This window comes from Cladophialophora immunda (genome assembly GCF_000835495.1).
Source record: "Cladophialophora immunda strain CBS 83496 unplaced genomic scaffold supercont1.2, whole genome shotgun sequence".
NCBI lineage: Eukaryota > Fungi > Ascomycota > Eurotiomycetes > Chaetothyriales > Herpotrichiellaceae > Cladophialophora > Cladophialophora immunda.
In genome coordinates, this window is record NW_015622542.1 from 4,385,127 (window position 1) to 4,407,421 (window position 22,295).

The window sequence follows — 22,295 nt, forward strand, 5'->3', positions numbered from 1 at the left end:
GTGGCCATGTTCATTGTATTTCGGTTCTTCTTGGGCTGGGGGTATGTATTCCTGCTCCTTGTAACCCCTCCGAGGTTGAAAATCTGGCGCTGACTGGGACCAGTGGATTTCAAGCTATATGCGGCGTCCCTCTCTGGATCAGCGAGATTGTTCCCCCGCGACACCGTGGCAAGCTCTCCGACATCCACGCAGTCATGATCAATATTGGCTACTCGATCATCGGGTTTGTCGGAGTTGGCTTTTACTACTACGACTCCCCCGACGCCTGGCGCGCTCCACTCGGCATCGCCATTATTCCCGAGATTATCTTCCTGGCTGGCTGCTGGTGGCTGCCGGAGAGCCCGCGGTATTTAATCGCGCGAGACCAGTCTGCGAAGGCGTGGAAGATCCTGCGTGCGCTTCACGCGGATCCAAATGACCCGAGCGACGAATTCGCCAAACGAGAATTCTACCAGATCCACGAGCAGATCCAGTTTGATCGGAGTCAAGATACGAGCTGGAAGTTGATATTCACGCGGCCATCGTATCGAAAGCGCGCGTTGATCTCCGCCATGCTCTCCTTTTCCATCATGAGCGCTGGCCTGATTGTGATTCAGAGTAGGTCATCACCATTTGTCCAGGCTTTTCTAACCTCATAACTAACGTCTGGTGTTAATTAGACTACGGTGTCACCCTGTATTCCGAACTAGGTTACACGGGCGTGGATACTTTGCTACTTCAATCAGGCTATACTCTGACGCTGTGCTGTTGCAGCATTCTCGCCATGACTTTCGTCGACAAGGTCTCGCGCCGGAACTTGATGGGGACGGGCTTCGCAGCCCAGTGCGTCTGCCTCATCATCTACACCGCGCTCGTCGCCAATTTCCTGACCGGGTCCAACAAGTCCGCGCAGGCGGCCGCCGTGGCGTTCATCTACCTGTTTGGATGCAGCTTCGAGTTGTGCCTCGACGGGCCGGAGTTCTTCTACATCCAGGAAATCTGGCCGAGCCACTTGCGTGCGCAGGGCGGTGCGATCGCGTTCATGGTCTACAACGCCATCAACATCTGCTGGCTGCAGGCCGCCCCGACCGCCTTTGAAAGCATCGGCTGGAAATTCTTCCTCATCTTCATCATCTTCGCCGCGCTGGGCTCCATCACGGTCTTCCTGTTCTTCCCCGATACGCTGCACAAGCCCATGGAGGAGATTGCCGACATGTTTGGCGACCCAGACTTGGTCGTTGTGCACCAAACCGCCATCACGAGCGAGTTGCTGGAGGCGAGGTTCTCGGAAATGATGGGCGGTGGAACGGATGATCCGCACACAACGTCTATTTCAGTGCAAGAGAGCAAGGGCAAGGCTGACGAGCCAGCAATGCACTCAGAGAAGCTGTCCGTGTGAGCAAGATTCGGGTCTCGTGCTAGAGATGCGTTTCTTGCGATTGGCTGGGGGGGGGGGGGGTGCAAGACCACAATGAAAATGGGAGAGACAACCTGGTGGGAAGTGGGGGGGGGGCCTGTATTTGAAATCTACAATTGGGACTGCTCAAGAGTTGCCTTGCATATAACAGAATGCCATGTGTTCTTTTCGCAGGAGATTTTGTTAGACCGCATTGGTTGCACATGGTTGTACCCAGCCATGCACTATACATTGCTTCACTCGAGGCTGTCACTTGCGCCCATAGAATACCCCGAATAGAGCTACAACAATTGAACGAGGAGTCTGCAGTTGCGTAAGCAAAACATCAGTCTCATCTTCTCCCGCCCAATCGTGGCCGAAGTACACTTGAACGCGCGTGCTCTTCAAAACTGATGTTCTCGGAGAAGACGCTGTATATTTTCCGTGGAGCTGCTTCCCCAGGCGGATGCGGGACAGCGGAGTTAGAGAGCAGAGGAGGAGCTTCACCATGTCGCCATCCTTCGCCGAACGCGATAGGCACAACTCAGTGATGGCGTAGCTGTATTTGGTTGAGAAAGATCCTTTGTTGCTTTGGTATTCCACAGACTGATCTGGCTCTTGTCGTTTTATAAGAGCCACCAGTCACCGTCCGAGACTATTGCGAATACCTAACGCCCTAAATTTGGTTTCAAATTCTCAAAATCTTTGACACATAGCCCACGGACGTCTTTTATCTGTTAGGGCGATTTCGATCTGCGGCTTTGAGTACATCGTTGCCGAGTAGTGAAAAAGGAAAAAGATGGGTTCTGTTGCGCCCGAGCAAAATGTCGAGGTCCTGGTGATCGGAGCTGGGATTTCGGGAATATACATGCTATACAAACTACGCGAGCTGAACATCTCTGCCAGAGTACTTGAGGCCGGCGATGGCGTCGGGGGAACATGGTGAGAGAATGCCTGTCCTTCCAGGTCTGGCTGATCCTAACGTACGGTAGGTACTGGAATCGATACCCCGGGGCACGTTTCGATTCCGAGAGCTGGACATACTGCTATTCATTTTCTCAAGATCTCTTGAAAGAATGGGACTGGAAGGAACATTTCGCGCCGCAGACCGAAACGGAGAGCTATCTCAATTTTGTGGTCGACAAATTCAAGCTGCGCGACGGCATTCAATTCCAGAGTCGCGTCAGCTCGGCACACTACGACCAGGCTCGCAACCAGTGGAAAGTAACGACCGAGTCGGGTGAAGTGTTCAACGCCCATTTTCTCGTCACCGCTATTGGGGCTCTGACCAACCCGGTCTTGCCACGCATCCCAGGGATACCTAACTTCAAGGGGTCTTGGTGTCATACAGGGCTCTGGCCGAAGGACGGTATCGACTATGCCGGAAAGCGGGTTGCAGTAATAGGGACGGGTGCCACCGGCATCCAGACCATCCAAGAGGTGGCCAAGTCGGCAGGCACTTTGACCGTCTTCCAGCGCCGACCCAATTGGTGCTCTCCGCTGGGAAACCGCAAGATCGAGGCGCAAGAAATGGAGAGCATCCGGGCGCGGTACGACGAGATCTTCGCCATCTGCAAGACGACCCCAGGGTGCTTTGTCCACCAATTCGATTCTCGGAGTGTCTTTGACGTTTCTGATGAGGAGCGGGAAGCCTTCTGGGAGAAGCGCTACTATGAGCCTGGGTTTGGCTTGTGGATGGGTAACTTCCGAGACGTGTACACCGACAAAAAGGCAAACGCCCTCCTGAGTGAATATGTGGCCAAGAAGATCAGGGAGCGTGTGAAAGACCCCAAAGTCGCCGACAAACTGATCCCGAAGGATCACGGGTTTGGCACACGCCGGGTTCCCCTCGAGACGCGATATCTAGAAGTGTACAACCAAGAGAACGTGGAGCTGGTGGATCTGAATGAGGAGTCGATCGAATGCATCACGGAGAAAGGAATCCAAACCTCGAAGCAAGAGCGAGAGTTCGACGTCATCATCTATGGTAAGCCCCTTGGATTTCCTTGTCACTGTTTCTCGCGTTTGGAAGTCGCAGACTGTCCCAGAACCTGGCAGGCTCTCGCTGATCTTATGGCCTGAATATAGCGACTGGTTTCGACCCTGTGACCGGAAGCTTTAACGCCATTGACATCGTCGGTGTTGACGGACAGCGACTGAAGGAACTATGGGCTCCGGGGCCCAAGACGCAACTGGGGTTCTTGGTCTCAGGATTCCCAAATATGCTAATGGCCATGGGTCCGCACTCGGCTCTGGGGAACTTTCCCCGGAGTATCGAATACAGCGTCGAATGGATTGCGGGCATCCTTGGATATGCGCGCGACAACGGCGTCTCTGTTATCGAGGCCACTGAACAAGGCCAGAAAGAATGGACAGAACACGTCAGAACTTGCAGCGAAGGTCTGTTGACCAATGATGTCGATTCCTGGATTACGGGCGTCAACAGCAACGTCGATGGTAAGAAAACGCGGACCTTGGTGATCTTCAACGGCAGTGCGGTGGACTACCGAGCTCGCTGCGACCAGGTGGCCAGTGAACGATACAAGGAATTGTCCTTGAAGCCTTAGTGCATCTTCCTTATCGAGAAGAATATTCAGATGATATTCATATAGCTCCCGGGGACTGGGGCATCACAACCAGGCAACCCATTGACGATATTAATCATGATCTTGTGGCGATGGGAGTAAAAATTTCATTTTTGACCATCGCGTCCTAAATCGACGAGGACAAGAATTGCAGGCTTAACGAGGAGAGCAAAACAGCCAGTCTCAATACTGACGCTCCGGCACTCGACCCGAGTGTGTACTAGGATAGACTCTGGCTGTGACGTTGCCATGAAATTCCTGTAGGCCATTGCAAATCCGCATGCCTTGTGTCTGATATCAACCGCCGTGCACACCTTTGATGGCAGGAAACATCAAATTCAGGTCGGAGTACGATGCAGATGGTCTCCTCCTATTTCGGACGACCCTCTCCAGCGCCGTTTCGCTCTGGTTTCCTTGAACATCTGGTGCTGCCACGCGCGTCTCAGGGAGGTTATCACTTCGAGCCCGTGGATGCTGCTTCTGAAGGACTGGCCAATTTCAGCCAGGGCCTGGATGCAGACCACAAAGTTATGCTGCGCCGCTTTACCCTTCGGTCCCGAGTAGATGCAGCTGTCGTACGCGTGCACAACCCCGGCGGTGACTGTGGACGCAACCGCTTGGACATTGATATATCGTAGCCCGTAATTGGCCTTGAACACTTGCAGCAGTTGACATATAATCCCGGCAGACTTGGTGCAGTTCTCTCCAGCGAGGATCTCGGAGTCTGATTCGTGCACAACGAACGGCCGATTGAGGATGATCAGGATCTGATGGTATAAGATGCTTGCCACTGGATTAGCTCTGTCAAGATACGTGCACACTGGTGATATCATCTCACTGAAGCTGGAGCACAATCGGCGCTGGAACTGGAGAAGGCCGTTCTTCTCCATAGTCCACACGAAGCGCCGGCGGTAACGCTGTTAGCCAATGCTGGAGCTGTTTGGCCATGGCGGGAACGAACAGTCTGGCATCTTCGGAGCCAGAGGCGGTCCCGCAGTATCTGAAAACCCCTTTAGCAAAACATCGAGGCAGACGCTTTCTGGCGGCTTACAGTGTGTCGTAGATCTTTCGCAGCTTGATGGCCATCTGCACCACATATGCGGTGACTGATCCAATACCAGAACCGTCGAAAGCAGCCGGCAGCTTCATCGCTTCGCCGTCCGAATGGAATGGCTGCCAATCGCCGTCGTTCAACGCATCCAGACCAGGAGCATCATATCGCATCCTGTTCATCAAGTAAGGCCGTCCACTATAACTACTGTGGTACCTGCAACTCCCGAAAGACAGTCAGCCATTCTACCCATCTCATGAAGGGCCGGCGTTCGTTCCCTGCTCCGAGGCTACGAGGATGGAGAACTCACATGTCCGCAGAATACACGGTCCAAAAGAGACTTCTACGAACGTCCTCAAGACTTCGCGTATTGTCCTCGCTTCCAAGGTAGTCATCGTTGGTGTCGAGACGGAGCTGTAGCCCAAGATCCGTCGTCATCTGGACTGCCACGCCTGTGGCTGGTTAAACCTGGAGCACGGTAGAGCTTCTTATCATCAAACCTGAGTAAATCCAACCTGGGGATCATAAGTCCAATGCCTTGCTCGAAATGGTGCGAGGACTCACCTCGAGAATCATGGCCGTTCGCCGACTCAAAAGCAGATAGAATCACTGCCGCTTGTGTTGTCGCTATCGTCGGACGGTCCATCTCCGTTTCTAGGTATAACCGGGTCCTCGCGCCAAAAAAGTCCGAGGCACTGTCCTGGATGGCAGGATGTCGTCTGGTCGAGTACAATGCGCCGATCGCAAGACTGCAGACAACCTTCAGTAAGCGTCCAACGCTGGAGATGCTACCTGACTCACACTGCGTTCTCCAGTGCGGGCGAGAACAGCGCGGTTTCATAGCCGCTGTAGTACAGCTCTTTCTGCTGGAAATAGTTCTCCTTCTCCACCTCGCTGACGAAAGTGTTGTGCCACGCAAAGTAGAGCCGTGTCAGATGGAGCTCGTATTCGGGGTCGGGAGTCCAGCCCAGGTGCGCCCGCTTGACCACGATTTCGCCTTCCTCCCGGAACACGCGCATGTCGGGTCGATAGATGGTTCTGAGGTCGTTCGGCAGCATCGAGAGATGGCTGGTGGCGCCAAAGTACCGCATGTGTCCGTCCTCTGTCAGACACATACGACCGAGTCGCTTCGATATCTGCTGCGTGATATCGTCCTCGGAAGTCTGCGAAGCTTGATCGAAACTGGTTGCATTGTAGTTTGGGCCGCTTCCGGGACTTTGATTGGGTGACACTGACTTGTCTTTCCGGCTTGCTTGCGAAGCGATGGGCGAAATCCGAGACAGAGGTTGTTCGGGTCCCACGTTTTCCAGTAACGTTGACATGGACTCAACTCCGGCCTCATACACCGTCTCCATATTTGACGACGGTCCAAGGTCGGAAAATTCAGCGAGGTCGGCTCTCGTGTCGTCGACGTGCTCCCAGAAGTCCAAGTCGATGTCTCGGAAAACCATTGGTGTCGAGGAAGAACACTCAGGCATGGTCGTGACGTATGGGCCAGTTACGGTTGCGGAAGAATTCAGTTCTTCTCCTGCATCCAAAAAGTGCTCAATGAGCGGATCTGGGGGAGTGCTTCTGTCTATTATACTAGGCCTTTGAGAAATACTCTCGTCCTGTGACGTCTGGGCCAAGCGTGCTTCAACCTCGGCCAGCCTGTCGGTGAGCTCGTTGATGGTCTTTTTCGTCGACTGGGCTCTGCGAAGCAACCATGAGCTTGGTGTTTTCTGGAGTCATTGCAAACTGACCTGCGTTTGTCCTCTCCAAGAACACAGTCCGTGTTGTACAATTGGCAGTTTGAGCATTTGGGGTGTCCGTTGTCGCACTTTGGCAACACTTAGCTTCTTGGATATCGAATTTCAGAGCAAAAGCTGGGAATCTAGCGCGAGCTCACTCTTATCTTCTTCTTGCGGCACTGCAGACAGGCCAGACGAGCATGTCGTTTTTGGGAGCCTTGGGCTCGACTATCCATCGTTCCGTGTACCAGAGCCCCGAGCCTTGTGCAATATATAAGTAGCTGCAAGCTCCAAAGGTGTCGCTGGTTGGTCGTCAAATAGGTGAATAATCGATGGCTGCATTAAAGGAGGGGAAGAGTGCGCCTTGAGGAGCAGGATGTTGCTGTCATGAGGGTACTGTATTGCGGGGTGCAAGTGGCCCTTTAACCCAAGTTCCCCGGACTCCAAGACATCCAAGCCGCTCAAGCGGAGTCCCCCCCCAGAAAGAGGGTGCAAAGCATACTGAGTGTGTGGCAGCTAGCGGACAGGCCCAGCCATCGGGGCGCGAAGGGCGGCACATTGACTGGGGAAGGCAGCTGCTCTAGGCAGCATCTAGGCTGGTGGCCTGAGAGCCTCGCTCCTTATACAATAGGTTCGGCCAGTTTAACTCCAGCTTTGCAGGGGAAGCCAAAGACATTGGCATCCAACACTATCTGCTAATATATGTCTCTCACTCCGACCGATATTTTGCGCATATAATCAATAGTTGCAGGTGTCAACTCTTTTCAAGCAGTTTCGATACAGGTCTGCTAGCAAGGATATGCCCTGGCTACTAGCCTTGCATTCAGTGTCACCACAAATGTGAAGAAACCCAGTATGCCGATTTCGGAGATGCTTGTCCGTGGAGATCCTTTCGCCGAGCCGGCTGCTTCAGGGAGAGGACGCGAAGCCAGACAAGGACATTGTGGGCCCTGAACAGCCGGGCCGCTTTGAAGACAGGAAGCGGTACTTTCTGTCTCAGGAACTAGGCTCTTCTTTCAGGGGATTGAGGACAGAGCTTGAGCTTGATACCGACTGCGGCGTTGGCCGGGGAGTTGCTGTCCTTGGAGTAATCAACGCGATCTAGCGGGAGGACAAAACAATGGCTCATGAATTCCATGATTCGATGTTTGACACCGATACGATAGACAGTGCATGGCATACATAAATGTAAGATGGCGAACCCAAGTTCCCAGGTGGAAAGATTCGACACCTCCGTGAGCCACAACCGCAAGTGGTAACGTGAAGCAGCCTCTGCGTACTTACCTCTTTATCTCAGAAAGGCTGAAGTGTTGATCGTGAGCGGCGTCAAACATACTGGATAGGAGCTCATATCGAATCCTGTTTTCTCTTTTCCACGCCCATAACTTATAGTGGTGCTTAGACTGACATATATTGTTGTCAACGACTACTTTGCCTTTGTTAGCATACTGATATGAGGCACTGCGACCTCTTTGACAAAGTCCTCTATCGAATGAAACTTGATCCCAAGCTCCAGCGTCTCCTTCTCCGGAATGGGAAACTCCGAGTACAGGCTGTGGTCGTTGTAATACTCGTACATGACATCCAGGTCCTTGAACCCCGACGTTGGTGCAGTGACCACCCGCGTCTGCTTCCCCGTCTGCCTCTGAATCTCCTCGGCCACGTCTGAGGTGCTGTGATACCCGCCCACGCAGTAGACTTCTCCGCCAACCAGCGGTTTGGTGCGGTAGTTCTTCAGGATCGCGTCGACGGTGGGCCCGAGGTCGCGCTCGGTCCAGATCATCCCTATCTTCGTCTCCGGCCTCATGACGGGCTGGGTGACCTCGATCACATCGTCTGCACCGACCGAGAGACACTGGAAATTGCGCCAATTGTCGTAGTAGAAGCCCAGGTACATGTCAACGTGGGGCATGTTGATCTTCTTTAGGTACGCTGAAACGTAAAATTTATTCTCGACCAAGGGGACAGAGGCGAACTGTGCCTTTGTTCGCAGTAGGGCGCTTGGTACTGTCGACCAAATCACGAGCTGTACACCGGCTTTTTTGGCAGCGTCGGCAATGGCGATTCCCTGCTGCGCCTCGGCGAGGAGGTTGGATTGGTTCTCTGGATCGTAGAAGTTGGTCAATGCATAGACCACCTCGACGCCTTCGAACGCCTTGAGGAGCGAAGCAGGATCATTGAAGTGCGCCTTCACCACCGAAACATTGGGAAGACTGGCCAGCTCCTTCGCCGCGGCGCCGAAAGGGTTGCGTGTAACTCCTCGAATGTCGTATTCCGGCTGTGTCGAGAGGTATCGAGCAACCTACAAGTTTTTCCATTAAAATTGAATAGAGACTTTTGCTTCTTCATGGGCCAGTAATTCACTCACAGAGCCACCCTGGACCCCTGTTGCTCCGAGCACCGCTATGAGACGTCTGGAGGGCATGGTGATAGAGGGCGACTGGTGAGAAAATCTGTTCTTCCACCCAGATGGTGCTAGATCCCTACTTGCTCTTCCATGGGGTCGGCGGAGCTTTTATCATTCCCCTCTGTCTTCGTGAAGAGAGTCGTCAGCAGAGACGTCCATGGCCCGAACCACTGTCACGGGTCATTCGTAGAGGTGAGAGTAATTTCTTCCCCATCCCCTACCATTTTTATCCCCATATTTTCCCCACAAATTGTTCTGGAGTGTTGCTTTTCATCATCGTAAGTTCGACCGAATCTAGAAGGTCGCAAAATTGATCCCACCGGGATGTCCATGTGCTACATTCCTCGCTCTTTACTGTGAATGGTGTAACAATGCCAACTTTGTCTCTAACTGGATCGGCTGAACTCACATCTTGTGTTCTCCCCAGGATATATTTTAGGATTGGTAGTTCCGGAAAGCCACGGGGTCGTTGGCTCCATGCTCAACCCCCTCGTCCGTGAGTACGTCTCCAATGATATGGAGAACTCGAGAGATATCCGAACTACACCACATGCCCACACCTTCCAGGAGGTTGGCAAAGTGCACAAGAATCCGTCTTGCAGAAGAGTAGCCTCTGGAGAGAGGGACACCGTCAAAGGTGAGAGTGCCCCCGTGCACAATGAAGCCCGCCTCTGGAGCCACATCAATCTCTAGACCGTGGTGCAGACTACTTCCGAGGGCCACATCGCCCAGATCTCGCCAATCCATGTCACCCAGGAGCTCATAGACATTGTGCTGTGAGGAAGCATCGGTGTCAGCCTTCATAACGAGGACATAGAGACCGAGGACCAGGGCGGCGAGGAAAAGGCTTGTCTCCGAGTGCAACATCATCCTATCAGATATCTTCCCTTTCGAACATATCCAAAAGATCTGAGCTGCGTGAACACAAGCCCGTCTGGCCGCAAGAGTGTCTGACCAGGAGGTAATACAAGCCAAAGCGGCTTTCGCGGCCTCTGCACCTTTTTGACCGGCCCCGAGCTCGAACATCCACGAATTACTCAGCAGCATCACACACAGGATATTCCACATGATCAGAGCATGAGGATTCCCATTTTGCAGTTTCCTGCCGTGCAATCGCATGAAATTGACCAGAAAGGGCGCAATTGATTTGGCAGTGTGGTCGGTCGAGTAGACCTCGTACGGGATGAGTCCCCACTCATGGCCTAACAAGCCGCTCCGTGACAAAATTCTGTGATGAGCCTCAGACAAACGAATCCATACAGCGGCGAGGACACCGTGCAGGCCCACGGAGCCCGGATAATACGTCTGTGGAGATATCAAAACTTGGTCGGCGCAAAAGGCCAAGGTTGCGGACGAATTTGTGCTTTTGGTCTGGAGAATTCGCCTCCATTCCACTTCGGATGGAGCGAAGAAGAGTTCTTCATCACAAGGAAGGTACAAATTCAACATCTCGGTTGGGATAGTGGGGATTAAACCCTGAGAATTGGAGTAGAAAGCGTCAACCATTACGATGGCGATGATCAGCCTGGAATGATCAGTGATGGTAGAGCTTGGTCGCATGGGGGATCGATGACAGACCTCTTGGTCGATTCGACTCGAGCCCAGACCTCCCATCCATAGCGGTGCGCCAGGGCTTCATCAGAAGCGCCACTCTCCGTGGCTGAGACGACCTCATTTTCGAAGAAGCCATGAGCAATCATCGCCTGGCATTTGTCAGAACTTAAGATGCCAGGACAAGGCGGTGCGCCCAAACCGAGACAGTCTCTCTGTGGAGTCTCCGACATGACTCTGTGTTGCTCCTGCCCTAGATAACTAGTCAAACGTGACATGACATGCATTGCTACTGGAAACATCAGACCGTAAGAAGCGCAGAGAGCGTGGCGAGGTATGAGCTTGCTAAAATCGGCAGCATTGGCGCCGTAGTAGTTTGTAATGTAGCTGCCCGAAGCGCTTGACGGCAGCGGTCCACCAAGGCCTGGGATCCGTCGGTTAGTGCAGTTCCACTTCATAGTTAGGCATGTTGGGAGTTGGATACCGTCAGATTTTTCTCCAGGAACTGTTGTGCCGCAGGACCTTTAAGCCTGACAAATCCTGCCATACATAGTGCTAGGAGTAGTACGTCAGGAGCCTTCCTGGCATCAAACGTCGGAACATGGATGACAGGCACAAAGGTATGAAGGTGATCGAAAAACAAATCCAAGCTGAAGTCAAGGGTGCTGATCGATGGGAACTTCATGGTTGCGCCGTGGTTTCCATTCCACCGATCCTGAGGTGTAACATCAGGCCAAGATTCTTGATCATTTTCTGTTTCCGCGTTGATGCTTGTGAGCTGAGAAGTGACATGGCGGCTTTCTAGTTGGGCTCCTCTGAGACATGTCATGATGCGCCATCTACAACTCTCGTCAAACTTCCATCTCGACGCAGCAGACTGTTCCGCATACACGGCCCAGAACTTTGACATAGGCTGTGAGAAGGTGTCATCTTCAGAATCATCAATGATCTGATCCCAGAGCTGACTGCCGTTGGCCCCAACGTTCATCGTCGTTGACCAGCACTGACAGACCTTGTCAAGTAGTCCGTTAGGTAAGCGCTCTCTGGAACGACCCTGCTCCTGAGATTTATCTAGGACCGAAAAGGCTGGACCCGGAGGAGCCAGCCAGGGGTCTGCAAATGTCATGTCGGCAACAGGAGCCTCTGCTGCGTTCCAGAGAATGTCGGTTGCTTGATGATTATTCGCGGAGTCGAACCAGAAGTTGCTATCGTCTTCAGATTCCCGTAGTGCAACTCTATGGCTACCTGCTTCAGCAGCAGCATTGAAGTCTTCATCAAGAGCATGCTCATTGGGACAAGCGCGTTGTAACGCCAATGGACTCGACAGTGGCATCGCCACCGTGTCTACCGAACCGTACTGTGGCCCATTCAGAGGATCAAGATAAGCCGACGCAAAATGCACAGGATAAGCATCGTAAGCAGCTTCAACTCTATCGCGAAGCGAGTTCCTTATTGACATGTGCTGGCCACGGCCCTCTCGACTCTCCCCCGGTGCATGGGAGAGCCCCCCGTGGAGATGGCCGGGCTGGTCAAGGGGACTTAATGTCCTGCCGCTCTTCTGCATAAAGCGTGTGTGTTTCTGGACGTGATGTCCGAGCACATCCCTGCATGTATGGTCAATTTGGTTCTCAAAGATTCTGCAGCCTCAAAGTCTGACTTGCGGGAAAAGCGCTTTCCACAATGCGAGCATTCGAAAGGACGCTCTCCAGTGTCTAAAACATCTGGGTCAGCCGATTCCTTCCCAGGCATCATCGACGCGGCGCGGATAGATAAACATACGCCTTCTTTCGTGTCGCTGAAGATGTTCGCTCTTGGAAAATTGCTGGCCGCATGTGGCACATGTAGTCGAACACAGTTTGCGAGGCCGCCCCCGGGGTCGCCCAGGCAAATTCATGATGTCGGCGAAGTGAGTGTGGCAGGAGGTAAACGCGAGAAATCCCCCGGACTTGGTCTTGCGCATCGTGAGACTCCTGACTCCGTAAGCGGGGAGTCGCCCCTCGTCTGCCACATGCAGCCTGATGCAGCTGGGGGCGACAGCTCCGCACAGATACCGACGTGCGACAAGGCTGGGTTGTCACATCGGGCTTGGTGGCTGGGGCTTCGCTCTCAACCTTGTGTGCGGCGATTCATCGGTTGCGGGGCTCCTGAGTCTCCTTGCATGTGCCACTTTTGTGCGGAAGATGCAAACCGCCCTGTCTCGGCCGGATGAGGTTGCAAGTCACTTGACCTTGAGATCACTGCTGCTGCTGCTTATTGTAAGCCCGCTGCTTCTAGCCCCACCAGAATCCTGTGGATGGATGCGAAACAGCCGCAATGATTTCATCTCCAGTGCTTTGCGCCAAAGAACCACCAAAGATTAACCTGGCACATGCTCGTCGTTGGTTGAGTAGGCGCTGCAAATGAGAGACATGCGAGTCGCCGCGGGCAAGACGAGAAGACCGCGGGTCAGCCTCACAGTGCCATATATGATCTGATCAGTACCTAGCTACCAGCGAGCAACAGCCGCTCACAGTTTTGACGACAGTCTCTCAGCATGTCTTCAGACTCGATGGCGGGTCTTCTATTGGACCACGTTATTCGGATACTGGGATCTCATTTCTTGCTGGTGCTCTTCTTGTTACTGGTGGCGAGGGGCATATACAAACGTTACAACTCACCGCTAAGGACATGGCCTGGGCCCTTGCTGGCGTCATGCTCGCGGCTCTGGAAATTCTGGGTCACGTACAAAGGTCACAGCGAACATGATTACATGGACCTGCATCGCAAATATGGTACGGGCGGCCCGATACGTGCGCAGCACGACTTTTCCTACCCATTAAAGCCTCACATTGACCTGTTCTTGATATCCTCAAAGGCCCGATTGTCCGCACGGGTCCCAACGAGCTGTCCTTTGCGTCTCCGGAGGCGGCCAAAGACATTTTCGCGGTGGGAAAGGGCGTGGAGAAGACCGACTTTTATTGGGTGTTTCCGCCCGCCGAGAATCCGGATGTCTTTACAGAGATCCGCGAATGGAAACACGCCCAGCTGAAGCGGTTTACGGTCCAGCCGTATAGCTTGGCCTCGCTACTCAAGATGTCGTCTTCGATCGAGGCAGTTGAAAAGGAGCTAATGGATAAGTTCGATGAGTTGGCCGGCACTGGTCAAGGACGTTGTGACCTTGGAGACTACCTCCACTACTTCGCGTTCGATGTAAGTCTCCCTCCTCATCAAGTTGGCGGAGTTTAAACTTGTGTCTCCAGGTTCTAGGTGAAGTTGCGTTCTCCCACCGCTATGGTTTCGTGAGCACAGGCACCGATGTCGACGGCTGTATAAAGTTCATCGACGACGTTCAATTCTATGACGGCCTCGTCGGGCAAGTCCCGTGGCTGCATTACCTGCTTCGGCTCAATCCCGTGGCGTCCTATATTCCTGGGCTGGGTCTCAGGCCTGTTCTCCTGACACGCATGGCCCTCGAGGAACTGCAAAATCGGAAAAAACTGGACGATAATGGCAAATCAGCCACTGGGAAAGACGACTTGTTGGCCCTGTTCTTGCAGGGGCACCTTCGGTCTCCTGACAAGTTCACCGAGGCCGACGTGTTTTCCGTGGCTCACGGAGCAATGTAAGTGCTTTGCCTTCAAGAAGCAGCTATTGTCCGGCACCACCGTCCCCCAGCTCTGTCCATTCTTCCAGAACGATCCCAGAGATCTTTTCTAATCACGATTTAGCGGTGCTGGCTCCGACTCGACCGCGTCTACTATGCAGTCCTTCTTCTATCTCCTCCTCAACTCCCCGTCCAGCTACCAGACGCTCCTCTCAGAGATCGATGCAGCCACTACTTCAGGGAAACTCTCCGACCCCGTTAGCTACGCCGAGGCGCAGGACCTGCCGTACTTCCAAGCATGCCTTCATGAGGCGATGCGGCTCCGCCCTGCCGTAGGCCTAAACATCTACCGCAAGTTACCACCCGAGGGTATGCAGATTGACGGCACTTTCTATCCTGGCGGAACCGAAGTCGCGGTGAATGGCTGGGTCTTACACCGAGACAAGACTGTCTTTGGCCTCCATGCAGAAGACTACCGTCCGGAGCGCTGGCTTGAACCGAATGCGAAGGAGATGCACCGACATATGTATCAGGTACGCCTGTCCCGGTCCCGTCTAAACCCCAAACTCTCTGCTTCATGAGTTCCTTATTTCGGCATTGACTGATGAAACACCCATACAGTTCGGGGGCGGGAGCCACCTCTGTCTGGGCCGGAATCTCGCGCTGCTGGAGATGAACAAATTGCTCCCACGGCTGCTACGGCGATATCATTTTGAGCTGCTCCACCCAGGAAGACCGTTGAAGCACCATACCACGTTCTTTGTGGTGCAAGAGGGGCTAGAGGTGCAAATATCGCGTCGAATTTGACGGCTCTTGTTCAAGGTGCATGGGTCCTGTCGCGAAGTTGTCGTATCTGGGACGAGTACAAAGCAAATCTGGAGAATTTATTTTTACGCAACCTTGCGCAACTGGCAAGGGCATACCATCGTTATCGTCGCCGCTACTTGCTCCAAACCCTCATCGTAGTCTTCGTCTTGGCCACTGGCATGCTGGAAGTCGTCGTACCCATACTGAGGGTACTGTTGCGTACTATTCTCCAAGCAATTGCATTCTGCCAGGGAGCGAATGTTGATATCGAATCGTCACCAGCACCAGGAGGGGAAAATACAACACCAGGGACTCGTCTAGGGACAGTGCAAGGACCAGGACCTGCGGAAGGGTTGCAGAGAAAAAGGCCGATTTCCAAATCTTAATACAATGAGGAAGGCCATGAGTTCACTGCGAAAGCCGGTCGGAGGCTCGAATCAAGGCGAAAGAAAGCGTCAAGGAAAGATAGGGACACGGCTCAAGATCACCAAAGCGTGGGCTTGGAAAAAAATATCAAAGGGAATCTGTGCATCTGGATCTCGCAATGTTGAAGTACAGCAATACCAACTGTTGCACCTCTTCAAAGCCTGGAGCGAGTTCTTGAATTTAGATATCCTGTGCATGCCATTCAATGTGGAAAGATACCATGGGTTGGCTAGTTGTCGTTCCAAAGGATGACACCGAGCAAAGTAGACAGTTCACCCTTAGCTTCTTGCTTGCCACCTTCTGTAAGGAAGGAGGTCTGCCTGGCAGCAAGCTGGAATATTACACCTGCATCTCTGCCGTATCCGCCTCGGTATTTGAACACCGACTGCAACGGCCGGAGGTGCAATTCTCCGAAGCTACTGAAAGAAAGAACGTCAATTCGACCAGCTTCTCACTGTAATCAACTGTCCCACTGGGTCCCCAAAAAGGGAAAGGAAATGACGGCGAAAGTAGATGGCTGCCCACAGTAGTTGTTCTCTTGGGCCAAGATGAAGTAACATACGTTGAGTTGCTTGAGGTGGTCGTCGCCACTGAAACATACAGCCAGTCCCTCGCACAATGCAAAACTCTTGACAGCTAGCTAGATCCCCCCCTTTTCTTTCACAGCTCCAAGATTTCCACCGGGACCTCGATTGTTTTCGCCCGGATGTAGTCCGCAAATGCTTTGCCCAGGGAATCGAGCAGGGTGCTCGCCAACACGCCGCGACCGAGAATGCCGTACACCACAAAGTGCACGGCCTTGATCTCGGGGAATTCCATCCTCTCGATAAAGTACGTGTCTCGCCAGTCGTCGCCGATCAGCTCCTGCAGCTTCGCCCGCGACATGTACCCGCGGAACCAGGCCCAATGCGCCGGGTTCCGGGGGTAGATGCCGAAGTTGCAGTTTGCGCCCTTGTCGCCGGATCGACCGTAGGCGATATCGCCCAGAGTTACGGTTCGAGTGGGTCCCTGAGGATTGCGCAGAGTGCATTGTTCGGCGTCGAAGTTGATCCTTCGCTCCAGACGGTAGAACTCGGTCGGCAATTTCGCGTCGATCGTCTGGGCGACTTTTCCGTCTGGGCCCAGAATGTGTGCTGCTTCCTTGAGCGCGGTCTGATCGTACAGGCCGGGATAGAAAGATATGTATGGCTTGGGGTGAGCAGTGCGGTAGTCGAGCGACCAATGTAACCCTGGGACCAATATCAGAATGGATTCGACAACGGCAACAGTTGAACGAGATTCAGCTCAAGGTTGGGCGGTACTTGCCGTGAAAATGCTGCATTATGTGGTCCGCCCAAGCTGGGAATATCTGGGCAACGGCCTCTTCGGTTGGGGCTTGTGCAAAGACACGACAATAGGTCGTACTGCGGAGCTGGCTTCGAGGATTGGGCTCCGGTACGCCCACACTTTGGAGAGGTGAAAATGTAGGTCAGCGCTGAGGGTTTGAAGAAACGAGCCATGCGTGGAGAGAAGCGAAAGGACCGCAAAAGGAAAGGAGAGGATTGGCTCACATCTGGAACTCGAGGTGGTCAAACTGGTCCAGAACGCCTTTCTCGTTGAGGAAAAAGCGCATCTGCTTCTCGAATAACTGCCATTTCTTCTCTGTAGCGTACCCAGCCGCGTTGGCCAAGAGCTGGCATTGATACCCTGCATCATAGAAGACTGCCAGTTTCGTCGTCGGAGGCGGCGGGTAGCCCTTGATCCCCGACATTTGCACCCGGTTTTTGCCCACGTCCGTGATCACGATGTTGGTGGTGTCGGCGGAAACATCGCTGTTCAGGTAGATGGCGCCTTGGATCTCGTAGAGAAACTGGCATTTGATGGTGTCCGCGTTTACGATCCCTTTCTGGGTGTGTTCATGTTTGGTGATCACGGACGTACCGTCGTTGGCCACCTCGGCGATACCAAAGGGAAGGTCCACAAAGAGATCCAAATCGAACTGATCGAACCCGGCAAAGTTGGCGCCGGTCGTGTACGCGGAGCATTCGATCAGATGACCGGCGATAAGTGCACTCGCCAGTTGGTCGTAGTCTGTCGGCTTCCACTGATGCCAATACCAGGCGGCAGCGATAACGGGAGAAGCGTCAGCGACTCGGCCGGCGATGACGATATCTGCGCCGCCGTCTAAAGCCCCCACAATCCCTCTCGCCCCAAGGTATGCATGTGAGGTGATCACTGGTCTAGATTGGTAGTCCTGTAATGCGACAGCCAGCTTTTCGACCTTGACGTCGGGGTTATTGGAATCAAGATGGGCTGGAATTTGACCCGTCTTGGATATTTGGTCCTTTGTTTCCTGGGTCAGATCGTCACCAGAAAGGTAGGCTACCTTGAGGGAGAAGCCTTTCTCGTTGACCTGAGACCTGATTAGATAACTCCCAATGTCTGAGGAAAAAACAACGTAGCAGTGGACGTGGGAGAGTCGTACAAGTTGTTGGACTTTGGCTGCAAGCCCGGCAGGGTTTAGAGCTCCTCCGTTGACAATGACTTTCAGCTCTTTCTGGGCGATCAGATCAATGGTCTGCACAAACCCGTCCCAGCAAGTCGGTTCCCAGCCCTCGTGCACACCGGCATCCATTCCTTTTTTGTTCTCGGGGAGATTGATCTCTGTCCTCGCATCAGGCGCATAACCATCAGTCCCACGTCTGAACAAGGACCGAGGAGATGAAGTCATGATCATGACCTGTATCAGCACTCACCCGCAAGGTAGTCGCCGGTCAAGAAATCAACATCGCCCCATTCAGCTTGTCGACGCATATGATAGCCGGGATCGGCTGACGGAACGTTAGCCTCTCTACCGGCGTCGACACAAACAAAGATCTGAGATAGACGAACTTCTGGCACCCGAGACGTTGGCTATTCTCGCGGGCCGCTTGCCTCGCTGGTCCCATCTCGAATTTTTTACAATCATGGCAGGCAGCGGAAGGGCGTGGCAAGTGGGTTAATGTCAGCTACAAAATAAGGCGGCGATATCAATCTGTGCTGAGGGCAATCAGATTACTGAGAAGAAAGGGACGTTTATTAGGAGACAGGATGCCACGACGCTCATGTAAAGGTCTGAAGTGGAGATCTGGCGATCTTTGTTTCTCCAAGTTGTTCAAGCTTCGCATGGTCGCTTCTCTTGCAACCCGCTCTACCATGTCTCAGGGTTGCCATTCATTCTCCAACCCCACTGACTGCATCCGTCAACATGGAGAGTCGATTCTTGGAAGCCCCGAGGTTTCGGAGGTTTGGACCGCCGGGACTGAGACGACCCCAATACTAGCGTAGTAGACCAAGCTGGCTTCCGTCTCCTCCGCAGCAGTCCAAATCTATCGAGGGCTAGAACAACTTCGCGAGACCATTTCGGACAGAGAATACTTCCTATCCTGCGTCTCATATTTCTACGCTGCGATGTAGCTTAAACACCATCGCCATGAGATGATGTGGCAAATGAATGAGCTGTTATCTGCTTAAGAGTCCAGACGAAAGGATTACGATGAATTCCAGAACACTTGGTTCATTTGACTGTCAGAAGCACATGAAAATAGACAAGCTCAGCCGTATGAGAAGAAGAGACCTGCATTCTAAATTCCCGAATCACCAAAGAGCCAGAAAGGGCCACTGGACTCGAGTCCCTCGGAATCAAACGTCGCCGAGAAAAGGCCTTGGTCGTCGTATAGAGCAGGCATGAAGTCCGGCGACAATATCGGCAGAGACAGGCGTAGCCGGGACAGCAACCCTTCATCTTCCTCGCTCCACTCTTTCTGTCGTTGTGATGGCAGAGGCGGGAAATTGCACCGACGCATCAGGGAGAGGACGATGTTGGATAGCGTTCGAGCGGATGCGAACGAGGTTTCCATCTCCTTGATGCTGCGCACACAAGAGTCGACACGTTCGATGTACTGGTTCTCGTCCGTCGTTCCTCCCTCGGCCCAGTTTGCAATCAGGACGATGACCGCAATCGTGATATTGTAGAGCGAGTTCCCTATCATGGTTCGGGCACTGCCGTGGTTCGCTCTGTAATCCTGTGTAATAGCAGCCAGTTGCAGTGCATGGTCGGTATAAATGGTCCGAGCACTGGTGCTGTCCGAAGCTGCGCTCGACGTTTCCACGCCGAAGCGCCCTTCTGAGAGTCTTTCCAGAATGACCGCACTGTGGTAGTGGAGACTTCGTGCAGTCAGTATAGTCTCTTTCATTGCCCGGAGGGTGTTTCAGTCTTCAAGACGCACTAGGTCCAAACGGGCTCGCAAGCAGGAGCTCTGTGGATACTTACTGCAGAACATGAACTGCCGGTGGTGACTGGGGCAGGTAGCGGAGGACAGGATCCAAATTCAGACGCCAGTTACAGAGTTCCTGGCGCATGACCAAGGGCTGTGAAAGCTTGTGGTTTCTGAGGTGAAGCTGTTAGCAACTGCGCGTACAGAACAGAATCCTATGAGCCCCAAAGGTACGGTGCACGCACATGGAGTCGCATATACGGCCAATGATGTCAAGGAGGTCAGTCCAAGCACCGGCAATTATCTCGTCCCAGGTATGCACTCCGGGTGAAGCATCAGGGCGGGGAAGCGTCACGACGTCTAGCCGTATCAAGTACGGTCGACCCAGGTAGGTAGCCCATAGCCTGTTCGTTGCAATTTTAGTCAATCTCAAACGCTTGAGAGCCTGCAGACCGCAGGAGACAGTCGAGTGCTTACCTATCCAGAGTAAAACAGCCCCAGAATGTTGTCCTAAGCACACTGCTGTCGACTCTGCGAAGACTATTCGGTCCAATAGACGAGAGCTCTTGATTCAATCCGAATTCGAATGCGAGACGGACAGCACGCCCTGCGGAAGTAAGTGCTTGCCACCTCAGGAGGACTCAGTAGGGCGCAGAAAGGCATACGGACCCGAATCCATCCACCCTCTGCCATCGGAGCCGGCGTAGCAGCAGCATAGGACACTCAATAGGGCCAAGGCCTGCACCGTTGTCACGCTAGCATCGTGGCGGAGCTCCTCCTCGACCAGGGTAGACGCTTTCTTGAATAGATAGGGCTCCTCAAAACGGAGGCTGCCAGCTTCTGGTGGTACGACCAGTGCCCGAATCTCGGGATAGTCTGATACCCTGGCAGCTGAGGCGAAGATGGCGTAGAGCAGTGCTTTGCTGTAGTATTGGCAGCGACCTACCTTCATGTCGTTCAGAAAGGCCTCACGGTTGACCACCTGAATAACTCCGTGTTGGAATTTCCAGTACTGGTCTAAAAGATGTTCTTGGAGCTGCACAGGTAGCTCCCGAGCAGTTTGATGCGGCGTCTCTGTATAGATTGCGTCCGTGAAGGTGAACCATGACGAGATGCTCTCGGCCGTGTGTAAACTTGACGAAGGCCCGTAAAAGTGTAGGCGCCCTGCTCTATCGGTACACAGCCGGGGCTCGGCCGCACACAGTCTGTCAATAAGACTGTGAAATCGTCCTCGAGGCTTCTGGCCTTGCCCCAGCAGGGACTGTTGAGACTCATGTTGTGACGTTCCTGATTCTTGCAAGACAGCTTCGAGCACCTCTTCTCTTGATTCCCCTGGCGGCACTTCCAAGTTGTTCTTCTGTAGCTCGGCCTCAAGCTGACGAATTCGGCGCTCTAACTTGATGGTATAATGTCGGGAAGAATTCCTGTGTTTCCTGGTGAGCAAATCCCTCTCTATCGACATCCAGAGCCGGGCTTAACCCGGTCCCCTGACACGTGGTTACAGGGTGATTACAGTTTCCTCCCATCCTCCTCACGAACAGAGCATGCTAGACCGAGCTTAGTGCATCGGGCACAGGAGTGAGGATTATCTCGTTGACACTAGTACCCCATTCATGGTCGAGAACAAGTCAGCCTCGGATATGGCCGCGACGAATGGTAGATATGTTCTATCAACGCGACTGCATCGTACCTTGACCTTCTTCTGTTTGCATCTATTGCATGCTAGAAATATATCATGATCGGATGTATGCCGCCGAGTCCTGCTTCGTCCAGAGCCCGAGGGCTCGTTTCGGCTGGTATTCAATGGATTAGTCACAGCGTTCAAGGGGGGTACCCGAGCGAAGTCGAGGTTGAGCCCGGTTCTTTCCATGATATGACAACTTCCAATGGCGTTTGGGACCACCAAAGCGGTATCTGTTTTCAGGAGGGAGTAGCACAGTAGGGTACAATAGCGCTACACTTTGCAGTACCCAAGAGAACTGATGTCAAGACCCTCGGCTGCGTATGCGGGGGACTCATGGTCCATCGATTCCCCACTTGCTCCGGCTTGTATACTCCAGCTTCTATCCACTTTCCGCCATCCATTCTCCGTTCTCCATAGTTCGCGCCGTAAAGGCTTGTGCAGCCAAGCTCATTGGCAGACTCCTGATTCTCGGGGTTGGCGTCTCCATGCTCGGATATCGAAACCTCCGAGGTCTCGCGTCTTACCACTGCAGTATTTGTCAGTAGTAGGACGACGGAATATGAGCTTTGCGGCGGGAAATCTTTGGGTTTCCATCTGTCGAACGCACACCAGGGTTGTGCGGTTGGCGCTCGGTTCAACCTTCAGGCCTTCTCTGGATTGGAGTTTCCGGATCGCGGAGGAGCATGATCAATCACGGCTTGTGAAGAAGCTTATAAAAAGGTTCAGACTTACTCCTGTCGCGACAGATCCAGATACCCTTTTGCCTCCATTTTCTGATTCCCCAAGCAAGACAACATCATTTCAACCCAAATTTTTTTTTATATTACTCTCTGTACACCAATGCCGTCTATTCAAAATCGC

At 53.2% G+C, this 22,295-nt stretch overlaps 2 protein-coding genes across 2 annotated transcripts; both read right to left on the bottom strand.

Annotated features, from left to right (window-relative positions):
- Nucleotides 1-4,298: 4,298 nt before the first annotated feature.
- PV07_03806 (uncharacterized protein) lies at nt 4,299-9,166 on the bottom strand (the record flags this gene model as incomplete). Its single annotated transcript, XM_016390560.1, has 9 exons — nt 4,299-4,743; nt 4,799-4,960; nt 5,012-5,185; nt 5,322-5,463; nt 5,512-5,526; nt 5,576-5,760; nt 5,813-6,703; nt 8,172-9,043; nt 9,110-9,166. The coding sequence occupies 9 exons, from the start codon at nt 9,164-9,166 to the stop codon at nt 4,299-4,301; spliced, it is 2,943 nt and encodes a 980-aa protein (XP_016252462.1).
- A 7,009-nt stretch (nt 9,167-16,175) lies between these two features.
- On the bottom strand, nt 16,176-21,212 carry PV07_03807 (uncharacterized protein; the record flags this gene model as incomplete). The annotated part of the gene is made up of 10 exons (XM_016390561.1): nt 16,176-16,744; nt 16,920-16,960; nt 17,066-17,907; nt 17,980-18,158; nt 18,251-18,325; nt 19,135-19,700; nt 19,807-19,923; nt 19,996-20,154; nt 20,228-20,357; nt 20,420-21,212. 10 exons carry the CDS (start codon nt 21,210-21,212, stop codon nt 16,176-16,178), a joined length of 3,471 nt encoding a protein of 1,156 aa, XP_016252463.1.
- Between the last annotated feature and the right edge of the window lie 1,083 nt (nt 21,213-22,295).